The sequence below is a fragment of the Hippichthys cyanospilos genome, chromosome 19 (genome assembly GCF_059441005.1).
Source record: "Hippichthys cyanospilos isolate Australia breed blue-spotted pipefish chromosome 19, RoL_Hcya_1.0, whole genome shotgun sequence".
In the NCBI taxonomy this organism is placed as follows: Eukaryota; Metazoa; Chordata; class Actinopteri; order Syngnathiformes; family Syngnathidae; genus Hippichthys; species Hippichthys cyanospilos.
In genome coordinates this window covers 14,821,146-14,842,660 of record NC_142387.1, presented here as the reverse complement: position 1 = coordinate 14,842,660, position 21,515 = coordinate 14,821,146, and the positions used below count along the sequence as shown (strand labels likewise).

General features: G+C 41.4%; 3 protein-coding genes across 6 annotated transcripts in view; 2 read left to right on the top strand and 1 right to left on the bottom strand.

The window, feature by feature from the left end:
• smpx (small muscle protein X-linked) overlaps positions 1 to 870 on the bottom strand; it is an 8,274-nt gene extending 7,404 nt beyond the window's left edge. For both annotated transcript variants that reach the window (XM_088402137.1, XM_088402138.1), the window contains exon 1: positions 346 to 870. The gene's annotated coding sequence lies outside the window, so the exon portion shown is untranslated. The remainder of the gene's footprint in view (positions 1 to 345) is intronic.
• On the top strand, positions 448 to 7,329 carry mbtps2 (membrane-bound transcription factor peptidase, site 2). 2 transcript variants are annotated; one of them, XR_015863634.1, is made up of 12 exons: positions 448 to 718; positions 1,597 to 1,745; positions 1,822 to 1,960; positions 2,067 to 2,170; positions 2,693 to 2,820; positions 3,625 to 3,743; positions 3,815 to 3,995; positions 4,079 to 4,176; positions 5,059 to 5,245; positions 5,428 to 5,503; positions 5,604 to 5,886; positions 5,961 to 7,329. XR_015863634.1 is itself a non-coding variant. In XM_088402134.1 (11 exons), exons 1-11 carry the CDS (start codon positions 644 to 646, stop codon positions 5,824 to 5,826), a joined length of 1,479 nt encoding a protein of 492 aa, XP_088258260.1. In that variant the 5' UTR covers positions 448 to 643; the 3' UTR covers positions 5,827 to 7,329. The 2 variants fall into 2 exon arrangements, 1 of the variants encoding a protein (XP_088258260.1); XM_088402134.1 differs by having other exon boundaries at positions 5,604 to 7,329.
• A 2,564-nt stretch (positions 7,330 to 9,893) lies between these two features.
• On the top strand, positions 9,894 to 19,877 carry phex (phosphate regulating endopeptidase homolog, X-linked). Of its 2 annotated transcripts, none has more exons than XM_088402000.1 (23): positions 9,894 to 9,960; positions 10,046 to 10,185; positions 12,408 to 12,464; positions 12,558 to 12,719; positions 12,794 to 12,877; positions 13,552 to 13,778; positions 13,860 to 13,928; positions 14,748 to 14,864; positions 14,944 to 15,027; positions 15,675 to 15,817; positions 15,889 to 15,982; positions 16,058 to 16,186; positions 16,483 to 16,584; positions 16,643 to 16,720; positions 16,779 to 16,882; positions 17,859 to 17,917; positions 18,011 to 18,065; positions 18,132 to 18,199; positions 18,279 to 18,409; positions 19,180 to 19,245; positions 19,303 to 19,407; positions 19,475 to 19,551; positions 19,633 to 19,877. In XM_088402000.1, the coding sequence occupies exons 2-23, from the start codon at positions 10,053 to 10,055 to the stop codon at positions 19,733 to 19,735; spliced, it is 2,247 nt and encodes a 748-aa protein (XP_088258126.1). In that variant the 5' UTR covers positions 9,894 to 9,960; positions 10,046 to 10,052; the 3' UTR covers positions 19,736 to 19,877. The 2 variants fall into 2 exon arrangements, with proteins under 2 accessions (XP_088258126.1, XP_088258127.1); XM_088402001.1 differs by having other exon boundaries at positions 9,927 to 9,960; positions 10,024 to 10,185.
• Positions 19,878 to 21,515: the final 1,638 nt, after the last annotated feature.

Here is a 21,515-nt window from a genome sequence, read left to right as displayed (position 1 = left end):
AGACAACAAAATTGGGAGCGATTCTCCAATTGGTGCATATTAAATAAATATGAACAATATCGAGAATAAATATTATGGAATAAAAATCATGGTTCCATGGAGAGCAAGTGTTGTTTTCCTGTTACTGGTACAAATAAATAAATATGAACGATACCTACAATAAATGCTATAGAATCAAAATCAAGATTTCAAGGAGTGCAATTGTTATTTCCAGTTCGTAATTTGTAATAATTACATGATTAGACATTGTTACGGAAATATTTTCACTAGACGTAAGTTGTATTGTTTACAAGAACGTAGAAAAACAATAAAAAGAAATAATTTTGTTAAGGCTCAAACCAATACATTTTTATGGAGGCAGTTCCGCAGTAATACCCTTGGTGGCAGTAGCGAGCTTTACGGCACTCATCCTGAACGAAGAAAAAAAAAAAGCTATGCAACCCGGAAATGTTTTGCAGCTCTGATTCTTATGCGTCTCCCGACTTTGCACGGGTAAAAATGGAGTGAGATTTGAGACTTAAGGCGGTTTTATCTTTTTGTCGAGCTGGACGTGCGGCGATCGGCGGGTGGAAGGAGAGGCGAGCCATGGAGGCGGTGCATTGCGGTTGATCGCGTCCTCGCTCCCGAGCGGAACTGATGCACCATGATCCCTGTGTCCCTGCTGGTGTGCGTGCTCGCCGGTTGGTGCGCCGTGTACCTGGCGGACACGCTGCTCCGGGTAAAAAAAAAAAAAAAAAAAAAACTAACAAAAAAAACGCTTTCACTTACGCCCTTGAACGCCATAACAAGCTCTAAATTAAGACATAAAAATAAAAACAGGTGCTACAGTTCAACTGTCTTCCAGATTAACTGGCTCCCGATACCAGATGTGGCGCGATTGTTGACATGTCTTTTGTTTCCTCACTGCAGATTCGTCACAAGCAACGTGGAAATTGTTTAAAAGCGGCTCTATGTCAACTCATGATTGTCTGCAAAAAATGTAAACACGGTGAAAATCTAAAAAGAATCAAAATAAGTGTCACGGGGCAATTGAACTGTATTACTTGCACATAAAATGAACACTCGAATAAAACCAGAAGTATTGAGGCTCATTTACTTAAAAAGTACAGACGCACATTTACAAAACTGCATCATATAAGCATCGATTCCGTTTTGCTACGACCAGAACAGACTGCGCACGGAAAAGTTTCTCACTTTTATGTCTTGTAGACGGCAAAAAGTAACAAGCTATGTTGACAAATGTAGCAAGTAAAATTCTAAAAAAAAAAAAATAGCGTTATATTGTAAATATGATATTAATATGGTAGCCTCGGGTGTTGTCCGATACCAATATCGATTCGATGCAATATCACTTGGAACGCTACATGGTTGTTTGTTTTTTTTTTACCTTTTTTTTTGGAATGGAATTGTTGTACTAGTATCGGAGCGAATTTGAATGTAAACAGATTTAATCTAATACTGTTATTTTTGCTGTTATTGTGAAGTTCATTATGTTTGCATTAGCCAAAATGGTTCAAAAATAATACGGAGCGAGGTTGACACTAGAGGTCAGCAGAGAGCGAGAAAGCTTCATGAAGCAAACGTGTCTCGTCGCAGTCGTCCCCGACGCATCGGATTGGCTACGAATCCTGGCTGGCCAGACGAGGCCTGATGCTGTCCCCGTTCCACGTGAGGTGGCAGACCACCATTTTCAACCGGCTCTTTGCGTACTGCGCCCGCATCCATCCGCGGGCGCTCTACCTCTGGTGAGTCCATTCTTCACTACTGCCACCAGCAGGACCGGAGTGGAACTGCAATTTGACCGTGGCGCCTCTGGTGCAGGTTCAACAGCGGTTTGGTTTTCGGCGTGGTGGCCATGTTGGCGTCGGTGGTGCTTCTGGTGAAGACGCTGCAGCAGACCCTGGCGCAGATGACCACGGACAATCCGCGCATCGGGTCCCAGCAGACCCTGCAGGTGGTGGTACGTATCTTGGGAACTGCTTTACGCTAATATAGCGCCTAATAAAAGAATTCTCTACTATTTTCTCTGAGTGCTTATAAAATAAACTCGTTTGTTTGTTCTTCAGGTTCCTGGTGTGAACCTACCCACTAGCCATCTGGCGTACTTCTTCCTGGCTCTGTTGCTCAGCGGCGTCATACACGAGCTTGGCCACGCGGTGGCAGCACTCAGGTACTAAGTCATGGGAAAATGAAGCCTCGTGAAGCACTTGTAATATACTCCTTTAATGGCACGCCTGATTTAAAGAGGCAGTGAAAATTTCTGTGAAAATACTGTGTATATTTGTTTCCAGTTTTCCAGTATTTTTTACTTTATTTTTTCCTTTATTTCATTTTTCAAAGCAGTAAAATCCCTCGCCACACTCTAATTTTCTCAGACAGGCATTTAACATGTCATGATATGAGATTTCGCTTATTTAATTACACTCTCAAATTTCAAACCTAGATGGGGAAGAAAAAAATTACCTGCAAAACCCCAAGACCGAGAAAGGTGAACCTCGTTATGGCCAGGGAACACTGTAAATACATAAATATATTCCAAATAAAAGTATCCGTTTTGCAAAGGAGTCACTATAACATAATTTAGCGAAAAGCTTCATGTTCCAGTCAATTTTCTCTTAGTTTGACATTCGAGCAAGCAAACGAGTCCAGTCGCCTCCATCCAAGTTTGACGTTGCTGCGCGTGCGTCCACAGGGAGCAGGTGCGCGTCAACGGCTTCGGGATGTTTGTGTTCGTGGTGTACCCCGGCGCCTTTGTGGACCTCTTCACCACGCACCTCAACATCGCGTCCCCCGCCCAGCAGCTGCGCATCTTCTGTGCCGGTGAGTCACGTTTTCTTTTCAAATTAAGAGCAAAAGACGAAGCAACTTATTGCTATATCTGCTATAGTGTTCGCAATTTTATCGCTTTTTTTTATAATGTAATGTAATCCTCAAAATTGCTCAGTTTGTAGCAAATAGCCTGATAGAATATTCCGGCGTTATCATGAAAGCCTCTAGATGGCAGCAAAGAGCAGCTGATGCCAGTTTTTTTTTTTTTTTTTTTTATCTGGTCACAGCTGAGGTTTGCTCAGCGTGTTTCTCACAATTGGATGCCTTTTTATTATTTAGGCCCCTTGTGTAAAGTGATGCAACTTTAATGCGATGTACATGTGTGCCCCCCCCCCCCCCCCCCCCCTCCAGCAGCTGTGTTGATCCCAAGTGGGAGGAAAGGAGAAAAAGAAGTTAAAGAATATTATTCATTTTATTATTAAGGCTGACAATTTTATTCCAGTCTATGATGATGCTAATAAAAAAACATGTACATTTTATTAAGTATTTTTAATGTAATATATATTAATTTATTTGTTTATTTTGAAATAAAATAAATTGTTGTTGTTTTTTTACTAAAATAAATATAAGTTGAATCAATCATTTTAAATTAATATTAATATCATATTCATATTCATTTAAAATCATTGATTCAAGTAATATTTATTTCATTACAAAAAACAACTCAACGATTTATTTGATCATTTATTTTATTGTTAGTTTAATAAATATATATATTTATACACACGCACACACACACCGTATGTGTCACTCCAAGAGAAGTGAAATGATCTTCTTTTTGTGTTCTGGCTTCAGGAGTGTGGCACAATTTTGTGTTGTGCGTGGTGGCATTGGCGTTCCTGTTCCTGCTGCCCCTCTTCCTGTTCCCGTTTTACTCCAGCGGCGCGGGAGCGCTGGTCACCGAGGTGGCGCAGGTCGGTGCAACGAATTAGCAAAAAAGTCCACTTTTGATGGGGGTTCGAGCATTTTTGTTGGTGCGCGTCAGGGCTCGGCGGCCGACGGGCCCCGGGGCCTCTCGGCGGGGGACATCGTGACGGGCCTGGAGGAATGTCCCGTGGCGGGAGTGGACGACTGGAACAGCTGCTTGGCTCACCTGGCTCACGCGGCGCAGACGGGATACTGCGTGCCCGCCGCCGGCCTGCAGCCCAGCTGGGCCCACGGGCGAGGTTGCCGTGTGTTCGCCGCGTGAAATTGTCCAATGAGCTAGACGCCATTTTGGGTTTTGGACTACAAAACGGATGTTTTGCAGCCTTCAAGCGCCTGGACGGGACCATGGACTGCTGCAGCAACAACAGCCTGACGGACCTTTGCTTCTCTTACATCAAACCGCTCACTGCCGAGAGAGAGGTCTCACACACACACATACCCGCGCGAGGGTTTTTTTACTATCATAGTGGGGACATCCCATTGATGTGGCGTTCCCTAGATTGTTTTTTCCAAAAATGTATAAATATACCTAAACCTGCATCCTTTTTAACATTAACAAAAGAAAAAAAAAAACAATACAAATCCACTTTCAACAATTTATTTTTACAGTGTTTATACAGGTTACAGCTGAGTCTAAAACTGAAAAAATAACCCCCCCGCCACTCATCACGATGACGTTAAATAAGATAATTAACTATAGCAATTGTACAAGCATAGCTAAGACTGTATCCTTTTTAATATTAACAAAAGAAAAAAGCGATATAAATCTACTTTCCAACAACTACTTTTAACAGTGTTTATGCAGGTTACGCGTTAGTCTAAAACTGAAAATAAAAAAAAGTGCCTTAAAATGCCTAAAATGGGGAAAAAAAAGCCAAGTCCTTCTTTTATTGCAATTACACTTCAAGTCTTACAAGTCTTGAATCCCAAAAAGAGATCTAAATTTGTGGGGGCCACCAAAATAAGGGCACACACCCATACGCAGATACAGATGGGTTTTCAATCGTAGTGGGGACATAGCAGTAACATAATGCATAACCCGAAGTCTTACCCTAACAGGCAAAATCCCAATTCAAAGCTATCCTCTAAAAACCTGAAAAAGAGGATTGAACTCATTCCAAAATCGTCCCAGCAAGTGCAAGAGGTCCCCACAAAGGGTAAAACCTGGACTCCGGTCCCCACCATGCACCAAAAACACACACACCTTACCGTCATCTCGATGGCAGAACGTATCAATGAAGCAAATGGGCTAAATTTCTGCTAGCTGTGGTAGTAATTGTCGGTAAATGTGTGTGTGTGCAGTACGCCTGCATGCCGGTGCGCAAAATGGTGACGGGCACGCAGGTGTGCCGCAGCGACCGCGACTGCGCCGGCGCCGGCGTCTGCGTCACGCCCTCCCTGCAGAACCAGACCCGCTTCATCCGGGTGGCCCACCCCCCCGCCGCCCACATGCTCTTCGTGGGCTACCCGCCGCATCTCCAGCACGCCGGTACCAACCGCTAGATTTACATAGGAAGATCCCATAGCATTATTTTCATTAAATCCATCAGAGAATTGATTTGAATAATTAATTTATTTTAATCACGAAAGCAAAAAAAAAAAGTAAAAGTATGTGTATATACATGTGTATAAATGTGTGTGTTTTTTTTCTTTTCTTTTCCTCTTCCCCAGTGAGTCTGACCAACTTCGTACCCCGCTTCGGTTTCCTCCACTTGGACCTGCCCGTCTTCCTGGAGACATTCTGCAAGTATCCTTTTCAAACGCAGCCGTAAAGTCCGAGAACGCCACCGCGAGACGTTTCCCCAGAATCCTTTGAGCGGAAAAGTCCTGAGCCCGGTTTCCCGCAGGTACGTGTTTTCCCTGTCGGGCGCCCTGGCGGTGGTCAACTCGGTGCCGTGCTTCGCCCTGGACGGGCAGTGGATGCTCAACGCCTTGCTGGAGGCCGCCCTGGCCGGCGCCGTGCCGCAGCGGCACCGGCGCGAGCTGATGGGCTTCTTCCTGCTGTTGGCCGGCAGCGGCCTGCTGGCCGCCAACGTGGCGCTGGGCCTGTGGATGGTCACCGCGCGCTAGGCGCGCAAACGGACGATTGTGCCGTCCGGCGAACTGTGAAGGGACCGGAGACCCCCCCAGGTTTGCCTTTGCACCCCTCACTCATCCACACGGGACGAAAACAAAGAAATTGCACCTTTTTTTTTTTTTTTTAGTGTTTGCTGCAGTGAATTGAACTCATTCACTCCCAAAGACGTTTATATACGTTTTTTTTCCAGCGGTGCAGAAATTCAATGCCAGGAACCTATTTATAATTTTTTGTCCTTTTTTTTTTTTGCACTGGGCTTGAAGAAGTCAATGAGGACGACCTGCTAATTTATGCAGTTTTTATTTTTGCATCATATTTGATATATAACAAAAAAATGACACTGTTCATATACATTCTGTATACAATTGCTAGTATACAGTGGTGCCTTGAGATATGACATTTTCCAATTTTTAAATGTCCCTTGACATATGATGGCCGGTAACTCAATTCACTTCACAACAAGTGGCACTTTTACATGAAAACATTATAATGTAAATATTCTTAGAAAACAAAACAAAGCTATAACTTAGGCCTGGACTTGCACCCCAAACCAGCAATTGCAGTTGGCTTCCCATTTCACCACAGAAAAATCTAATTCCATCAGAAAGCTAAATGGCACTTTATCTCCACCATATGTTTTCGAAAACGCTTTAGCAAGCTGTCTTTCGCTTTTCCAGCTAGCATAGCCGCAGCAACCCATGGAAAGATTTTTGACTTCAAGTTTCAGGACCCCTCACCGTACATCTACTCAACAGCACCGCCTAGGGTGTGTTTTTGCTTTTAATAAACGTGTAAAACCATCCAAGTCTCTCATGTCATGCTAGCTAGCAAGCTACGCTAACAACAAAGGCGAACAAAACAAAGAGAATTGTGTATTTAATTCAATGACGTTGGCTCTGCTAGCTTAATGCTAACATACAACAAAATACATAGTAAACGCATAGACTAGCACGGCGGTTCCCAAACTTTTTTTTACATCGTGAAGTTTACCAGTGTAATTTGTAATAATGTTTGCCCCCCCCCCCCCCCCATTTTGTTAACCACTCACTCAACTAGCATTTAACATCCATGTGTTTGGGATGCTAGCTTTTAAGAAAATATAGAAAGATAACATAACGCTACTGATGTGCATACATTGTTTATCCTCTGTAAAGAACGACTAATATCACTGCTGTACTGAGAATCAAGAGAGGAGCTGATTGCAGCATATTACATCAAAACGCTGTCATAGTGCCCCCTGGTGGCCACTAGGAGGATTAAAATTGAAATCTCAAGGCACCTCTGTATAATCGTTTTATGATCAACAAATGAGGGAAAAAATGAAGATATCTGTCATATCACAACATATAAAATTCAAAATCCATTTGAAGACACAAAATATCATCAGAACCGGTCATCATTCCCAGCGAACACAGCGAAAACCTTTCCGATTCCACAAAGTGGCGAATCTAGAAGCCCGTCTTTCGCTTTTCAATAAAGTGCCGCCATTGTTTTCAGATTGCTTTGGTGTGTGTTTTGCCACGTCTAAATATTTGTGCGTCCTCCTCTTGACAGGTTAAAAAAAAAACAAAAAAAACTCCCTCGGAGTTTATGAGTGGAGACAGGCGCCGAAGGATCTCGCTGTTTGTGTTGGGATAACGTTTGAAGGCCCGTTCACTCCCCAATTTTTTTTAATTTTATTTTTCTTAACGCCTGTGTGTTTTTGCTAGCGTTTGGCTAAACGCGTACGCGAGGAGGAGGATGGCAAGAAGACAAATGAGGTGCGGACGGAGCCTCGCGAATCTCAAGGTCGCCACCCCAAATGTTTGGCCGCGCTTGTTTGCTTCTTCGAATTGACGAGTGCAACTTTGAGCGTGTTTTCTCATGACCTTGTCCATTATAGCCGATCCACGTGCTCGATCGTTTGTCATGTAAGGGGCGGACGTCCGAGTGGAAAAATTGCAAATGAAAAAAATATCTGACTAAACATTTGTTTTGGGTGGGTGGGGGGGGGGCATTTAATTTTTAAAAAATTGCCCCAAAAAAAGGGAAAAATAAACACAATAAAGAACATGTACAAAATATTAATATGAATATGATCATAAACAGAAAAAAATATTGGTTTTAAAATGGGAAGATATCATATTTAATGTTTGTTTATATAGATTTAATATTTATAATATTTTTATAATATTTAATATAATTTAATACATGTAAATATAGAAAATGGATGGATACAAATTATATGAAAAATAATTATAAAATTATAAATTATATAAAAAATAAATGTAAATGAAAAAATATACAAAAAAATAGCAACAAATAATTTCTAAATGAGATGATTAGAACAAAATTTTAAAGCAAATGACACAAAAAAAATCTAAAACATTTTTAAAATATATAAATGCCCCAAAATATATAAATGTTTATAATAGTTATAAATCTGGGAAATAACATTTTTGAATGTGAAAATATTAGCCTAAAAATAAAAAAAATAAAGAGTGAAAAACATTGACTAAAAAGACAATTAGAAATTAATCTTCATCGGGCAACGCGCAAGTGACACAAAAAATATTAAAAAGCAAAAAAAACTAATTAGATTTTTATAAATATTTATTTAATTGGGTAGTTCAAGCATATTTGAACCCAATAAAAATGAAACAATCACGTAAAAAAATACAATTTAAAAATAAACGTTTGAACAGAAAAATGAAGAATCTCGGCCCAATGAAATGACAAAAAAAAAAGCAACCAATTTTTGCGCAGTTGTAAAATGTGGCCTTGATGAGACACAAGCACTAAAATGTCATGTAATTGATGACTTGGAAAGGAAGTGGGTAGAGCATCCCCGCCTTTTTTTTTTTTTTTTTTGCCGCTATTGTGAGCGGTCTTTCATCAAGCCGTCAGCGGCACGATGGGAGCAACGTGAAAACTTTGACTGGCTTCTGCTGGCTTGCGCGGGAAGTGGCGGGCGGCCTCCGCCCCCAACGTAATGAGCACGTGTGCAAAGGCTCGGGGCCATCACGGGAACCTTGGCATGCACGCCCGCAAAAATGCCTTTTTCTTTCAATTCATCTGTCCCAGTCAAAAGTTTGGAAGCGGCTTCCGATTCTAAATGGCCCTTGATGATGGACGGCTGTCAACGAAAGGTCATTCCAGGTCATTAGGCTGACTGACAAAATGCCAAATGACGCCATCAAATTATTCACAACCTGGATGGACGGAAGTATTGATGGACTAATCAGAAATGATTGAAGTATTGTAAAAAAAGATGAGCTCATAAGCGTTTCCAAACTTTTGACTGTGTATGTAAACGTTAGTGTTTTGGAAGAAATTGAAAAAGCACGACAAAAATGGGCACTAAATCAATAGGAAAAAAACATGTAGGAATTTCTTTAAATGCAAATGTTTGAGAAAGAAAATTGATATATATATATATAGTACATATTATATTTATATAATACATATATTACTATATATGACATTTGTGGTAACATATTTAAATGGAGCCAAAAATGTACAAAAATAGTCTGCAGCCATCTTGTGACTATAATAAACTAACATAGCATTAAAATATTTGCAAAAGAAAAGAGATTAAAAATAATGTAATCATATACAGTATTAATGAAAAATACATACAGCAACTTTAAAAAAGTTGAAAATCAATATACAAAAAAAAATGAAAAATTGACAATTCTAAGATGAAAAATTCATGTTAAATTGTTAAAAAATGTGAAAATTACTATCGATGTAAAATGGATGCAAATTTAGAGCATTATAAACAAAAAAATATTAAAACATTGCTAGTTGAAAAACTCAAGTATGTTAAAAATATGAGCTCAAAATAATAGATATCTAAATATAGAAAAATTCGATGAAAGATTACTGTAATCATCCAACGCCATCACCAACAATCATCAGCTGACACACACACACACACACACACTCACTGCTCAATTAATTTAATGACGCCGAAACCTGTAACACGTTCCACCGACAGCCCAGAAAACATCACGAGTGCTCATCTCGCTCACACGCACACGCACACGCACACGCACACACACTCTGGGCGGGAGGAGTGACTCCGGGTGGGGCGAGCAGCTCGAAGAGGTCGTCAGAAGTTGGAGGAACTGCAGAGTGACCAGAAGGTAAGCGCAATCTCTCATCATCACATGTGGACCACCCTAATATATATCTATATCAATATATAGATACATTTCTGTTTCATTTCAGATTAATCATGGAAGCCGAGCATTTAAGTGATGGCGGCGGCGGCGGGGTCAAACCCGAGCGGGGCCGCAGCCGGCGCTACAGGACCGCCTTGATTGTGTGTGCGTGTCTCTGTGGGATTCTGCTGCTCGCGCTCATAGTGGGTGAGTCCGCGCTCTCACACACACACACACACACACACACACACACTCTCGCACACAAACTGGGCTGCATTGTAATTTGCGAAAAATTCAAAGTGTACGCAAAAGAGAACTCGCAGACTAAATCGGGTCCTTGCTCACGTCCGACTATTTCTGGTTGAGATTGGGTTTCAAACGGCCACGTGCCACTACGGACTCTCCCACCCTTACGCGCTCGGAGGGGACGGCAAAAACATGCCAAGGAGTGCTGTGGTGGAATTTGGCTGCTGCTGGGATGTGCTCAAGCATTAAATTGTCTTGCACTACAGTGTAATAATTAAAAAAAAAAAAAACAAGGTGGAAAAGTGGTATGCACATCTGGCTCACGGTCTCTTTTCAAATTAAATACAAATCAATTGGAACATGAACCCGTTCATTGCTAAATTGATAGTTGTTTCTTTTCAAATTAGATGCAAATCAATTAGAACAGGAACCCACTGCTTGCTAAATTGCATTATAGTGATTTTCAACTTCAACTGAAATTTGGAAATGAATGGTAATGGTATATTCTTTTCAAATTAAGAGCAAATCAATTGGAACATGCTAGAACAAGTCTTTTTTTTTTCCAAAAATTAATTGCGCTGGTTAGTTGATCATTGCGTGCATCTGGAAAACAATTGAGAGCAACGTTTTTAGGACACTGCAACAAGTTTAATATCGGTAATGAAAACTAAATGGGAAACCAAAATATATGAAAGTACTTTTGTTTACTGAATAAAAACAATAATCTTCCATCAAGCCCTTTTGATCTTGAAGAAAATTAATGCCACACATGACTAATGAGTAAAAATGACACATGAGTAAAAATAACCCAACTTGGGTCAAAAGGGGACCGACACATCTTTTTGGGTTTATTTATTTAACCCATGAATTTCCAACCAATATCTTTTTTAAAGTTTTTTGTTTTCAACATATGGTCGATTTGTACAAAAACAAATAAAATATGTTTGCATCGACTGTTTGTTTATTCATAGTCTAGTAAAAATTTATTACACTCTGAAAATTGGGTTAATATAGTACCCTTTATTTTTGGTCGATATCCTTTCCCTTTGTACAAATGAAATGGGCTACAAGGAAGTTTGTCGAATTTATTTTGCAGTTAAAAAAATAACAAACGTTATGGGGACAGACCAAATGTATACATTTGTGTAAAGGAATGACGTTGACCATATTTGGACATAGGAAGTTTCCGCCCTACGGCGACCGTATGGCACTGTTATTAAACATGATGTATTTTTGTACGTTTTGGTTCTTGGGGAGGAACCAAGTTCTAATTTTACGTGACAAAGTTTAGAACTCTTGTTTATCCCGTCACAAGTTGCATGTGCCACTGTGATGACATTTAAACAAGCGGATTGAGTAACATTCACATAATCGTTTTTTGCTTCTGTCGTATATTTAGTAACTTTTGGATTTAGATGTTCTGCTCGTGTGTGTGTGTACCCGCGTCACGCATTCTTGTGGCGGCGCTGAAGTGTAATTACGTGATGCGGCGCAATCAGCCGCTCGCTCGAAACCTCTCGTGTCCCGCCGTGCGTGCGACCGCGTGCAAGAATGCCAAGTGCTCCACTTTTTTTCCCCTTGCTTGTTTTTGGACCAGCGTCGCCGCTTCCTGTACGGTGAGCGTGGCCGAGGTTGCTCGGAGGTCGCGCTTGTAAGGTCAGGGAACTGCATCGCAGAGTATTGTTCGGTCTGTGGAGTCAATGTTTTTGACGGGAAAAATCGTTTGAACATACTTGCAAATACGTTTGAATGCCATTAAAAACATTTGAAGATTTGGGGAAATTGCAGGACTATTCAAGTCCACCTTTATTGAGTCCATTCAGGCCAAGTCACAAATGAAGATGTGAAAAAGGTTAGAGTCCGAGTCATGTGCGAGTCAAACAGGTCCTTGTTCAAGTCAAGTTTGAGCCACAAAGGAAGGTCTGAGTTTAAGTCAGGTCAGATTCTGAGTCAAGGTCGAGTCACAAAAGTGTGAGTCCTAAAGATCTGAGTCAAAGTCAAGTGTGAGACCTAAAGATCCGAGTCAAATATGACTCATAACGGTCAGAGTCTGAGTCAAGTGTGAGTCCCAAAAGTCTGAGTCCTAAAGATCTGAGTCCAAGTCAAATGCGAGTCAAATGCGGGTCCAAGTTCTGTAGCGCTTGTGTGGGTTTGTTCATATAACCGTCTTTCTTCTTCCTCAGTTTCCCAAAGAAGCAAACAGCAGGAGTACTGTCTGACCCCTGAGTGCATTGAGGCAGGTGAGACCCCCGAGTTCTATTTGGACCCCCCCAAATCGTTCGGGGCGGCCTCGTCGTGCAAGCTTTCCAAACTCAAGACTCATTCCTCCGAAGCCGGAGCCATTCTGAGTAAAATGGACAAATCGGTGGACCCCTGCGAGGACTTCTACATGTTCTCCTGCGGCGGTTGGCTGGAGAACAATCCCATTCCCGAAGACTCGTCCTCTTACGGGATCTACCCGTGGCTCCGCCAGCAGGTGGACGTGCGACTCAAAGGTTGTCGGCCCCATTCCGTTTGGCTAATATTTTAGGTTTTCTAAATCAGACAGATTTGATTTGTTGTCTTTTAGAGTTACTGGAAGCTCCAAGTGAAGACGGCGAGCTGGAGGCGGTGACCAAGGCCAAGATCCTCTACCGCTCGTGCATCAACGAGAGTGAGTCCAAAGCGGTCGTGACGCCAAACCTCCGCCCAGGCCAAACGAGCACCAGCAAATTTGTTGAAAAATGGCTGCCAAGTACTCATTCAATGCCAGGGACGTGTTTTCGCGTTTTTCAAGAGTCCAGACATTCAATGCCAGGGACGTGTTTTCGCGTTTTTTTTCTCTGGAAAGAGTATTTGAAAATACTAAATAAATCAAGTAAATATAAAATAAAATTTGATTATTTATAAAAATTGAAATATATAAAATAAATTGGAAAAATAGAAGTTCCTGGTAAAGATACAGAGATATTGCATTTTAATACGTAATATTACAACATATGAATTAAAAATAGAGAATTATTTAAGTAAAGAAAAAATAATTTAAAAAAGTAATTAAAAAGTAATTACGGTATAAAAAATAACGAATAAAATTCACAAACGAACAATGACACAAAATGAACAAATTAAAATCAATACGTGAACTCAAATTCAAATAGTCATAGTAAGAGGTCAAGAAATTCAAGCTATTTACCATCAGCCATTCAGATAAATAATAAATAAAGAAAATTATGAGATAATAAAAGAATAATCAGTAAAAAAGATAACAAGAAACAAAAATGTCTTAATAATCGCCGCAAATAACATTTGAGTTTTTACTGAGCAGATGTTGTTTGCGGCGGTTTGCAGGTTTACTGGAGGAGGTGGACGCCCAGCCCATGCTGAGGACGCTCCAAGAACCGGACTTCCGCTGGCCCGTTTTGGGCGACGGCCTGGGCGGAGACTTCCGCTGGTCCGAGCAGGACTGGAACCTCCTGAGGACGCTGGCCCGCATCAGGAACCAGCACAGCAAGAGCGTCCTCATCCGGATTTTCGTCTCCCCCGACGACAAGAACTCCTCCAAATACGTCATCAAGGTGGACGCGCTACTAAGTGAAATCAGCTCCGTCTCCACATGCTAACACCCCCCCCCCCCCCCCCCCCCCCCCCCAACACAGCTGGATCAGGCGTCTTTGTGTCTGCCGTCGAGGGAGGACTACATCACCAACAGCTCTGCGGCACAGATGGTAACTTTCCCAACCCTGAGAACATCTGGACTTTATGAGTTAGGAGGGTGTGCACACTTTTGCAACTCCATTTTTTATCTTCTTTTTCAAAATCTAGTTGGACAGATGATAATAATGGTCGAAAAAGTGTTGACTCATTTTGCTATATCCTTCTGAGATCCAGCATATCGTTTGCGTCCACCGTTGTGTCCTTTTTGTCTTCGCAAGACAGCAAAGTTAGTAGCGTTCCAAACCAAATTCGAAACATCACTGGAAACTCCAGGATGTCCTCTCCTGAGCACATTAGGACTGAATAGTGTATTTCAATCAGTCAAAAAATAGAGAAGCAATACAAATGTCCACTATTGTGGACACAAATTGATAGACTGTGTCTCAGGGGGTTATAGGTCAAAAATCAATTTTAACTGCGCTGACAGTGAATAAGTTAACTCGTTCACTACCCTTGACATTTACATCCTCCTGAGACCAAGCCTATTCATTTGTGTCTTGCTGTTGTGTCCATTTTGTCTCAGCAGCAAGACAGCAAAGTCAATTACATCCTACCCTGATAAACGATATATTATTGAAAAGGCCAGGCTGTGCCCTATTGAGCACATTAGGACTGTGAAGTGTATCTCCAATGAGTCAAAAGATATAGACGGAAAACAAACATCTACTTGATGAGTTGTGGTGGATATGGTGTTCCACAGGGTTCAATGTTGGGGCCCCTGCTGAACACACTAGCTCCAATGACAAAACAAAATAATTGAAGGAAAACAGGGGTGTGTAGACTTCTTCTCTACCAAAAAGCGTGTCATCACGCGTTGTTTTTGTGCGCAGTACCGCGCGGCTTTGTTGAGCTTGATGGTGGACACGGCCGTCATGCTGGGCGCTCCCCAGAAAGCGGCGCGGGTCCAGATGGAGAAAGTGCTGGATTTTGAGACCAAACTGGCTCACGTAAGCAAACTTGAAACGTGGGCAACGTACGGGACGTGAAGACATGTTTATCTTTTTGTTTCGCTACTTGCTCCCGCAGATCATAATTCCCTTTGAGAACCGGACCAGCGAGAACATGTATAACAGGTACACGCTGTCCCGACTGCACCGCCAGTTACCACAGGTATCGTATTTTATTTATATGATTTTTGTCCTTTTTTTTTTTTTAACCATAATTTCATTTATGTTTTATTATTATTGTATATATTTATTATTTATGTTTATTTATATGTATTTATACAGTATATACAGTAAAGTATATATTATTTGTGCATATTTATATTCACGCATATATTACTATTGTTATATTATTATATATATTATATGTTTTATTGTTGACATCAACAATCATGCAAGCATTTATTTTTTGTTTATATTTTATGATTATTATTTATATTTTTTTGTTTTATTTTAAATATATATTATTATAAATATTTATAAATTATTTCTATTATATCAAGAATATATTATTTATTCATATTTACATATATACAGTATATATTCCTATTGTTTATATTGTTTGTTGCTATTTTTGATCAAGATTATGACAGTTAAAAATGTGTTAGCAATCATGCTAATATGCTCACAATTTTTGGGGAAAAATACTTACTCCACCCCAAAAATAAATGAATGAATAAAATAGAATAGAATAACTAGCTAAAATGTCGTTTTGCTACATTTGACTTCATTATATTCCATTTGTTCATTCTATCATCTGACCACCCTGAAATATGAATATCATGATGAAGTTACGATGCTTTTCAAACGCAGCTGGACTGGTTGTTCTTCGTCAAATCGGTGGTGGAGTCCGACAGCGACCCGTCTCGCGTGGTGTCCTCCTCGGAACCCGTCATCGTGCGAGCGCCGCAGTACTTCCGGGACCTCGTCAAGCTCGTTAACGCCACAGATCCGAGGTAGACGGGGGGGCGGGGGGGGGTGACGACTAATGCAATTCCGCGCCTCATGGATGTGTGTCCTCCTGCAGGACCGTGGCCAACTACGTCCAGTGGAGAGCCGTTTTTTCCAAGCTCACCACGCTCAGCCGCCGCTTCCTCTACAGATATTTGGACTACGCCAGGGTTAGCGCTAGCGTTCTTCTACAAAAACCTTAAGACCCATCCCGATGATACTGTCATTGCGATCTATTTTGGCAGATTACCACGGGAACCACTTCTCTGACGCCTCGTTGGGACAAGTGCATCAACTACATCGAGAACTCGCTCGTCTACGCCGCAGGCCGCCTTTTTGTGGACAACTACTTCCAGGAGGACAAGAAACAAATGGTGTGTGTGCGTCCTTGTCCGCCTGTAATTATGAGGACAACGCGGACTAAACATGACTGCATGTTTAGAAGCAAGGGCGGCACCAACATATTTTCAACATAACATAGACACTCTGGGATTGTTAGAATTATATCCCAACCACAACAGTAACATGCCTGATTGTGTTTCTTACTGGAGAATAGAGAGTAAAACTCAAAGTAAATACTTCAAGAGGGTCTTCTTCTGTCTCCCTTTGTTTATGGAGATATTGCCCCCTGGCGGCTAGTAAAAATAACAGCAGGTAATCCGCCCCTCAGATGGACGAGCTAATCGACGGCGTCCGCTGGGCCTTCGTGGACATGCTGCAGAAAGAGAACGGGTGGATGGACGAGGAAACCAAGACCAGAGCAATCGAAAAGGTGACGCCACTCAAATCTTCCGTCCTTCTCCCGCGTTCTTATTTTCCCAATCTTTCAGGCTCACGCCGTCCTGGCCAAAGTGGGCTACCCCGAGTTCATCCGCAACGACACCTACCTCAACGACGACTTGAAGGAGGTGGGTAGGCTAGCCGCGTTTTTTGGCCGTCAAATGAAAAGCCGCCAAACGTTTTCAGCTGGAGTTCAACGAGAGCGACTACTACGGCAACGTGCTGCAGACGCTCGGGTTCATCGCTCAGGCCGACGTGGCCTGGCTGCGAAAGAGCGTCCCCCGCACCGAGTGAGTGGGCCGTCCATATATCGCTTATTGAAAATCATAAATCGACGTCGTGCCTCCGTCGTGGCTCCTTTATTGAAAATGGAAAACCCGTTTCGACCTTTTTTTTTTCACCGTATCTCGATATTTATCGATTCGTTACATTTGGCCGAAATGGGTTTCGTTCCCGAGTCATTTTTGGTGTTTTATGTTATGATTATATCACTTATCATCCGACCCAGGGAGCACTTTGATGTCGTTTTCATCGCTTGGGAAACGGCTATTAAACGAATGACATCATTTTTAAGAGGCGGAAGCTTCTCTGCTTTTTAATGATGTGTACCTTTATCTAAAGTGAGATATTAACAGGGCATCGGCAAATCTAATTTATGGCTTTTAAAAACCAGGACACAAAGAGTACATTTTCAAATTGAGAACAAATTAATCGGAAAATGAAACACCTTATAACAAAATTGTGTCGTAATGACTCCTTTAGATCAATGTACTATGCCAAATCAAATTGAATGCTTTCCAATTCTATGATAGGAACTATGCAGTTTCTTTTCAAGTTAAGAGCAAATGAATTGGAACAAGAAGTAAATATTATTAAATTATGTATGTATGTACAAAATATTGTATGCCAAATCAAATTTAATGCTGTTCAGTGCCGTGACAAGAACAGTACATTTTTCTTTTAAAATAAAGAGCAAATTAATTGGAATATGAAGTAAATTATTACTAAATTATGTTTACCAAAATATTGTATGCCAAATGAAATTTAATGCTGTTCAGTGCCGTGAGAAGTAGTTGTAGTGATTCCTTTAGCAAAAATCTAATCCCTGCCAAATCTTATTTCATGCTTTTAAATGATGTGGCAGTAACAGCGCATCTTTCTTTTCAAATTAAGAGCAAATGCATTGGAACATGAACATCAACATATTACTAAGCTATTTTTATCAAAATATATTATGCCATCTTATGAAAAAAACTTGTGTTGCAGGTGGTTCACCAATCCAACCACGGTCAACGCCTTCTACAGCTCCTCCACCAATCAGATCAGTAAGCTTCATTTCATCATATATTTTTGAGCCAATCAAGTTTGATGCCTCGCTAACTCTCTCGACCAAACAAACATTTCAATTTCCTCCGCAGGATTTCCTGCCGGCGAGCTCCAAAAACCCTTCTTTTGGGGGAAAGACTATCCCAGGTTAGATGAACCTTATAAATAAGGTCAGTATAAGGTCGTCCAACCTGTCCACTCGTCGTCTGGCAGGTCCTTGAGTTACGGCGCCATCGGCGTGATCGTGGGACACGAGCTGACGCACGGCTTCGACAACAACGGTCAGCGCAGCCGCTGGCGCCTAGTCGCGATATTTACCCATTGGAGTTACCGCCTTTGGTCTCTCCTTCACCAAAACAGGACGCAAATACGACAAGGACGGCAACTTGGACCAGTGGTGGAGCAACTCGTCGGTGACGGCCTTCACAGACAAGACGCAGTGCATGGTGGAGCAGTACAACGACTACTACTGGGAGGAGGCGGGGCTAAATGTAAGTATGGCGCATTTTGTTAGCGATTAATACAAAATCAAGGCGTGTATTCATGATTTTTTGTTTTAATGAATGAGACTAAAGTATGTTTACGTTTTTTGTCCACATTAACTTGTTTTTGGTAGATAAATAAACATTTAATATTTATTTCCTGTAAAAATAAACACACACAATTAGGATTAATAATATCTTCTGCTAAATTTCTGCTAAATATTGTAATATATGAACAGGCTAACAATTAGCATCCGCGGTCACTGCAGCTAACTATTTCGGTGAACAGTGTTGTAATGGCTATTATCTGTTTGCCTAATGCTAACACAATGCAAAATGCTGCAGGCAAGCTAACAATTAGCATCCACAGTCACTACGGCTAACTATTTTGGAAACAGTGTTTTGATGGCTGTTGTCTGCTAGCTTAAGGCTAGCACACGAGGCAAAACACTGTAAATAGGCTAAGAATTAGAATTCTTAGTCGCTAAGAATACTAATTCTTAAATTAGCTAACGCTAACTGTTTTAAAAAGCGTTGTAATGGCTGTTTTTGTTAGCGTAATGCTAACACACGATGCAGAATATTGTAGACTGGCAAAAAATTAGCATCCATAGCCTGTACAGCTAGCTATTTTAGAAACAGTTTTTTATAGCTATTGTACGTCATCTTTATGCTAACATACATTGCAAAACGTTATACGCAGGCTAATAATTAGCATCATTAGTCACCGCATTGAACGGTTTCAGAAACTTGTGACGAGAGTCGTGTATATTGTGCAGGTCCGCGGTAAAAGGACGCTAGCGGAGAACATCGCAGACAACGGCGGACTGAGACAAGCGTTTCGGGTATGATCACGTCAACGTCGCAGGCGGGGCGGGTCCGATCAGCATTTTCCCCGTCAGGCGTACCGGCGCTGGGTGGACGAGAGCCGAGGCGGCGCCGAGGAACTGCTTCTGCCGGGCGTCGGACTCGACAGCAACCAGCTCTTCTTTCTGAGCTACTCGCACGTAAGGACGCGGGATGTCCAGCAGGGGGCGGGCGTCCCGCCGGGTCTCATGTTCCGTGCGCCCGCAGGTCCGCTGCAACGCGTACCGGGCCGAGGCCGCCAGGGACCAAATACAAAGCGGGGCGCACAGTCCGCCAAAGTACAGGTGAGGACACGGAGAGGGAGCCTACCCTTCCACTAACAACCCAGGCTAAACTTAGCTCCTCCCCCTCTGCTCCCTCGACAGGGTGATCGGAGCGATGAGTAATTTCCCCGAGTTCAGCAAGGCCTTCAACTGCCCCGACTCGTCGGTGATGAACCGAGGCGCGCGGTCCTGCCGCGTGTGGTGACCTTTCACCTCAGACTGACCCTCCCCCATTTGAGCAAAGGTGGTGAGGGGCGGGGCCAACTTTGACGTTCTGTTCACTGGCACGTTTGGGTTTGTACAAGCCGAACCTTACACAAACTTGATATTATTTATACGTTATAAGTTAGTTGATATTATTATTATTATTATTGTATATATATATATATATATATATATATATATATATATATATATATATATATATATATATATATATATATATATATATATATATATATAAAATGCTCCGCCCCTGTTTACCATATTATATTATATTAATCTAGACTTCCAATACTTGTATTATGCTTGGTAGTTACATTTTACATGAATCATTGCTGATGAAAATATTAGAATTTTCATGTTTAATTTATTTTGATACGATAAAAATAAATCATTTTGTAAATTCAAAAAAAATCTTGTGGCGCGAGTCATTTTCTAGGCTGTGGTCCAGATGTTGCCATGGCAACTGGCTCAGCAGTCTTTCGCGGCGACGTAAAGATGATGATAAGATGAGAGACTTTTGATAAATTATTTCACCCCAAAGTCTTCACTTGAATGACGTCACAGATTCTGCCTAGCAACAAGCTGCCATGCAAATGTGACCAATAAATAAATCAGTCTTTTTTTTTTTTTTTATCGCGTCAGGTTATTGATTAGTGGTCATTTGTTACACACAAACAAACGCAGACTTTGTCTCATATAGCTGGCAGCAGTTGCCATAGCGACGCCTTATGTTATCTCTTATCAGGGTCATCCTGAATGTGATGGTTTGAGTGGCAGGCAGGCGGCGGGGTGCGCCGTTAATGACCCGTATCCGTGGCAACCCTGCTGGGCATTGTAACCGCACGTGCTAATTAGAAAAACAAGCCTTTTGTACGTGCGCGCGTGTGTGTGTGTGTGTGTGAGTCAATACGACAATTGGTGATTAAATCTCTTTATTTATTCATTTGTTTATTTATTTACCCGCACTATTTTTTACTCTATGTAAATGCTAAATCATATTGCTTTTAGACATAAAATTAAAATGATATGTTTGGGATTGAAACAGTTAATTTGAAAAATTATAGAATTGCAATAATATGTAGTTAAATTTAATGTTTAAAAAATCATTTTTTCAAGCATTTTTTTTTTCCAGCAAACTGTTCAAAAATATTTCAAGTGTAAACAAGGATTGACTGTTCTTTTTTTTTTTAATTTTGAGGAGGAGGGGTGCGCTATGCCCCCCCCCCCCCCCGAGCAATATGACTTTCGAAGACTTTTGCATTATGGGAGTCCAAGCTAAGCCAACCATAGAAGTCTTTGAAAGGCTTCCAAACATCATAAGTTGTCCGCTTGCGCCACACGCTGGTTTTGGGGTGTCAACACAAAAAATTCGGGAGTTGTTGTCCAAAGGATTCTTGCAGAAATCGGGGGAAATGCATGATAAAACATCGCGTTTTCAGTATGTCACACATCAAAAACATCTAAAAGCCCAAGTTGGGTCAAAATTTCCCCCAGTGGTTCAACAATGACGGGCGGACACTTTTTGGTGTTCTGGCTGGCATGTATGAACTGTTGATGGATGACATCATCAATTATCCACAAAGCCGGGAAATGGACATGAAGGGACTACTTATTAATGAATAAGCCGCACCCAAACGTATGGAAGCACTCAGGATCTAAAATACAGTATAGGCGTCCTAAATAATGGCGGTGATGTCACCCAGGATGAAAAAAAAAAAAACATCTCATGGAGACGACTCACGCGCGAACGAGTCTGTTGG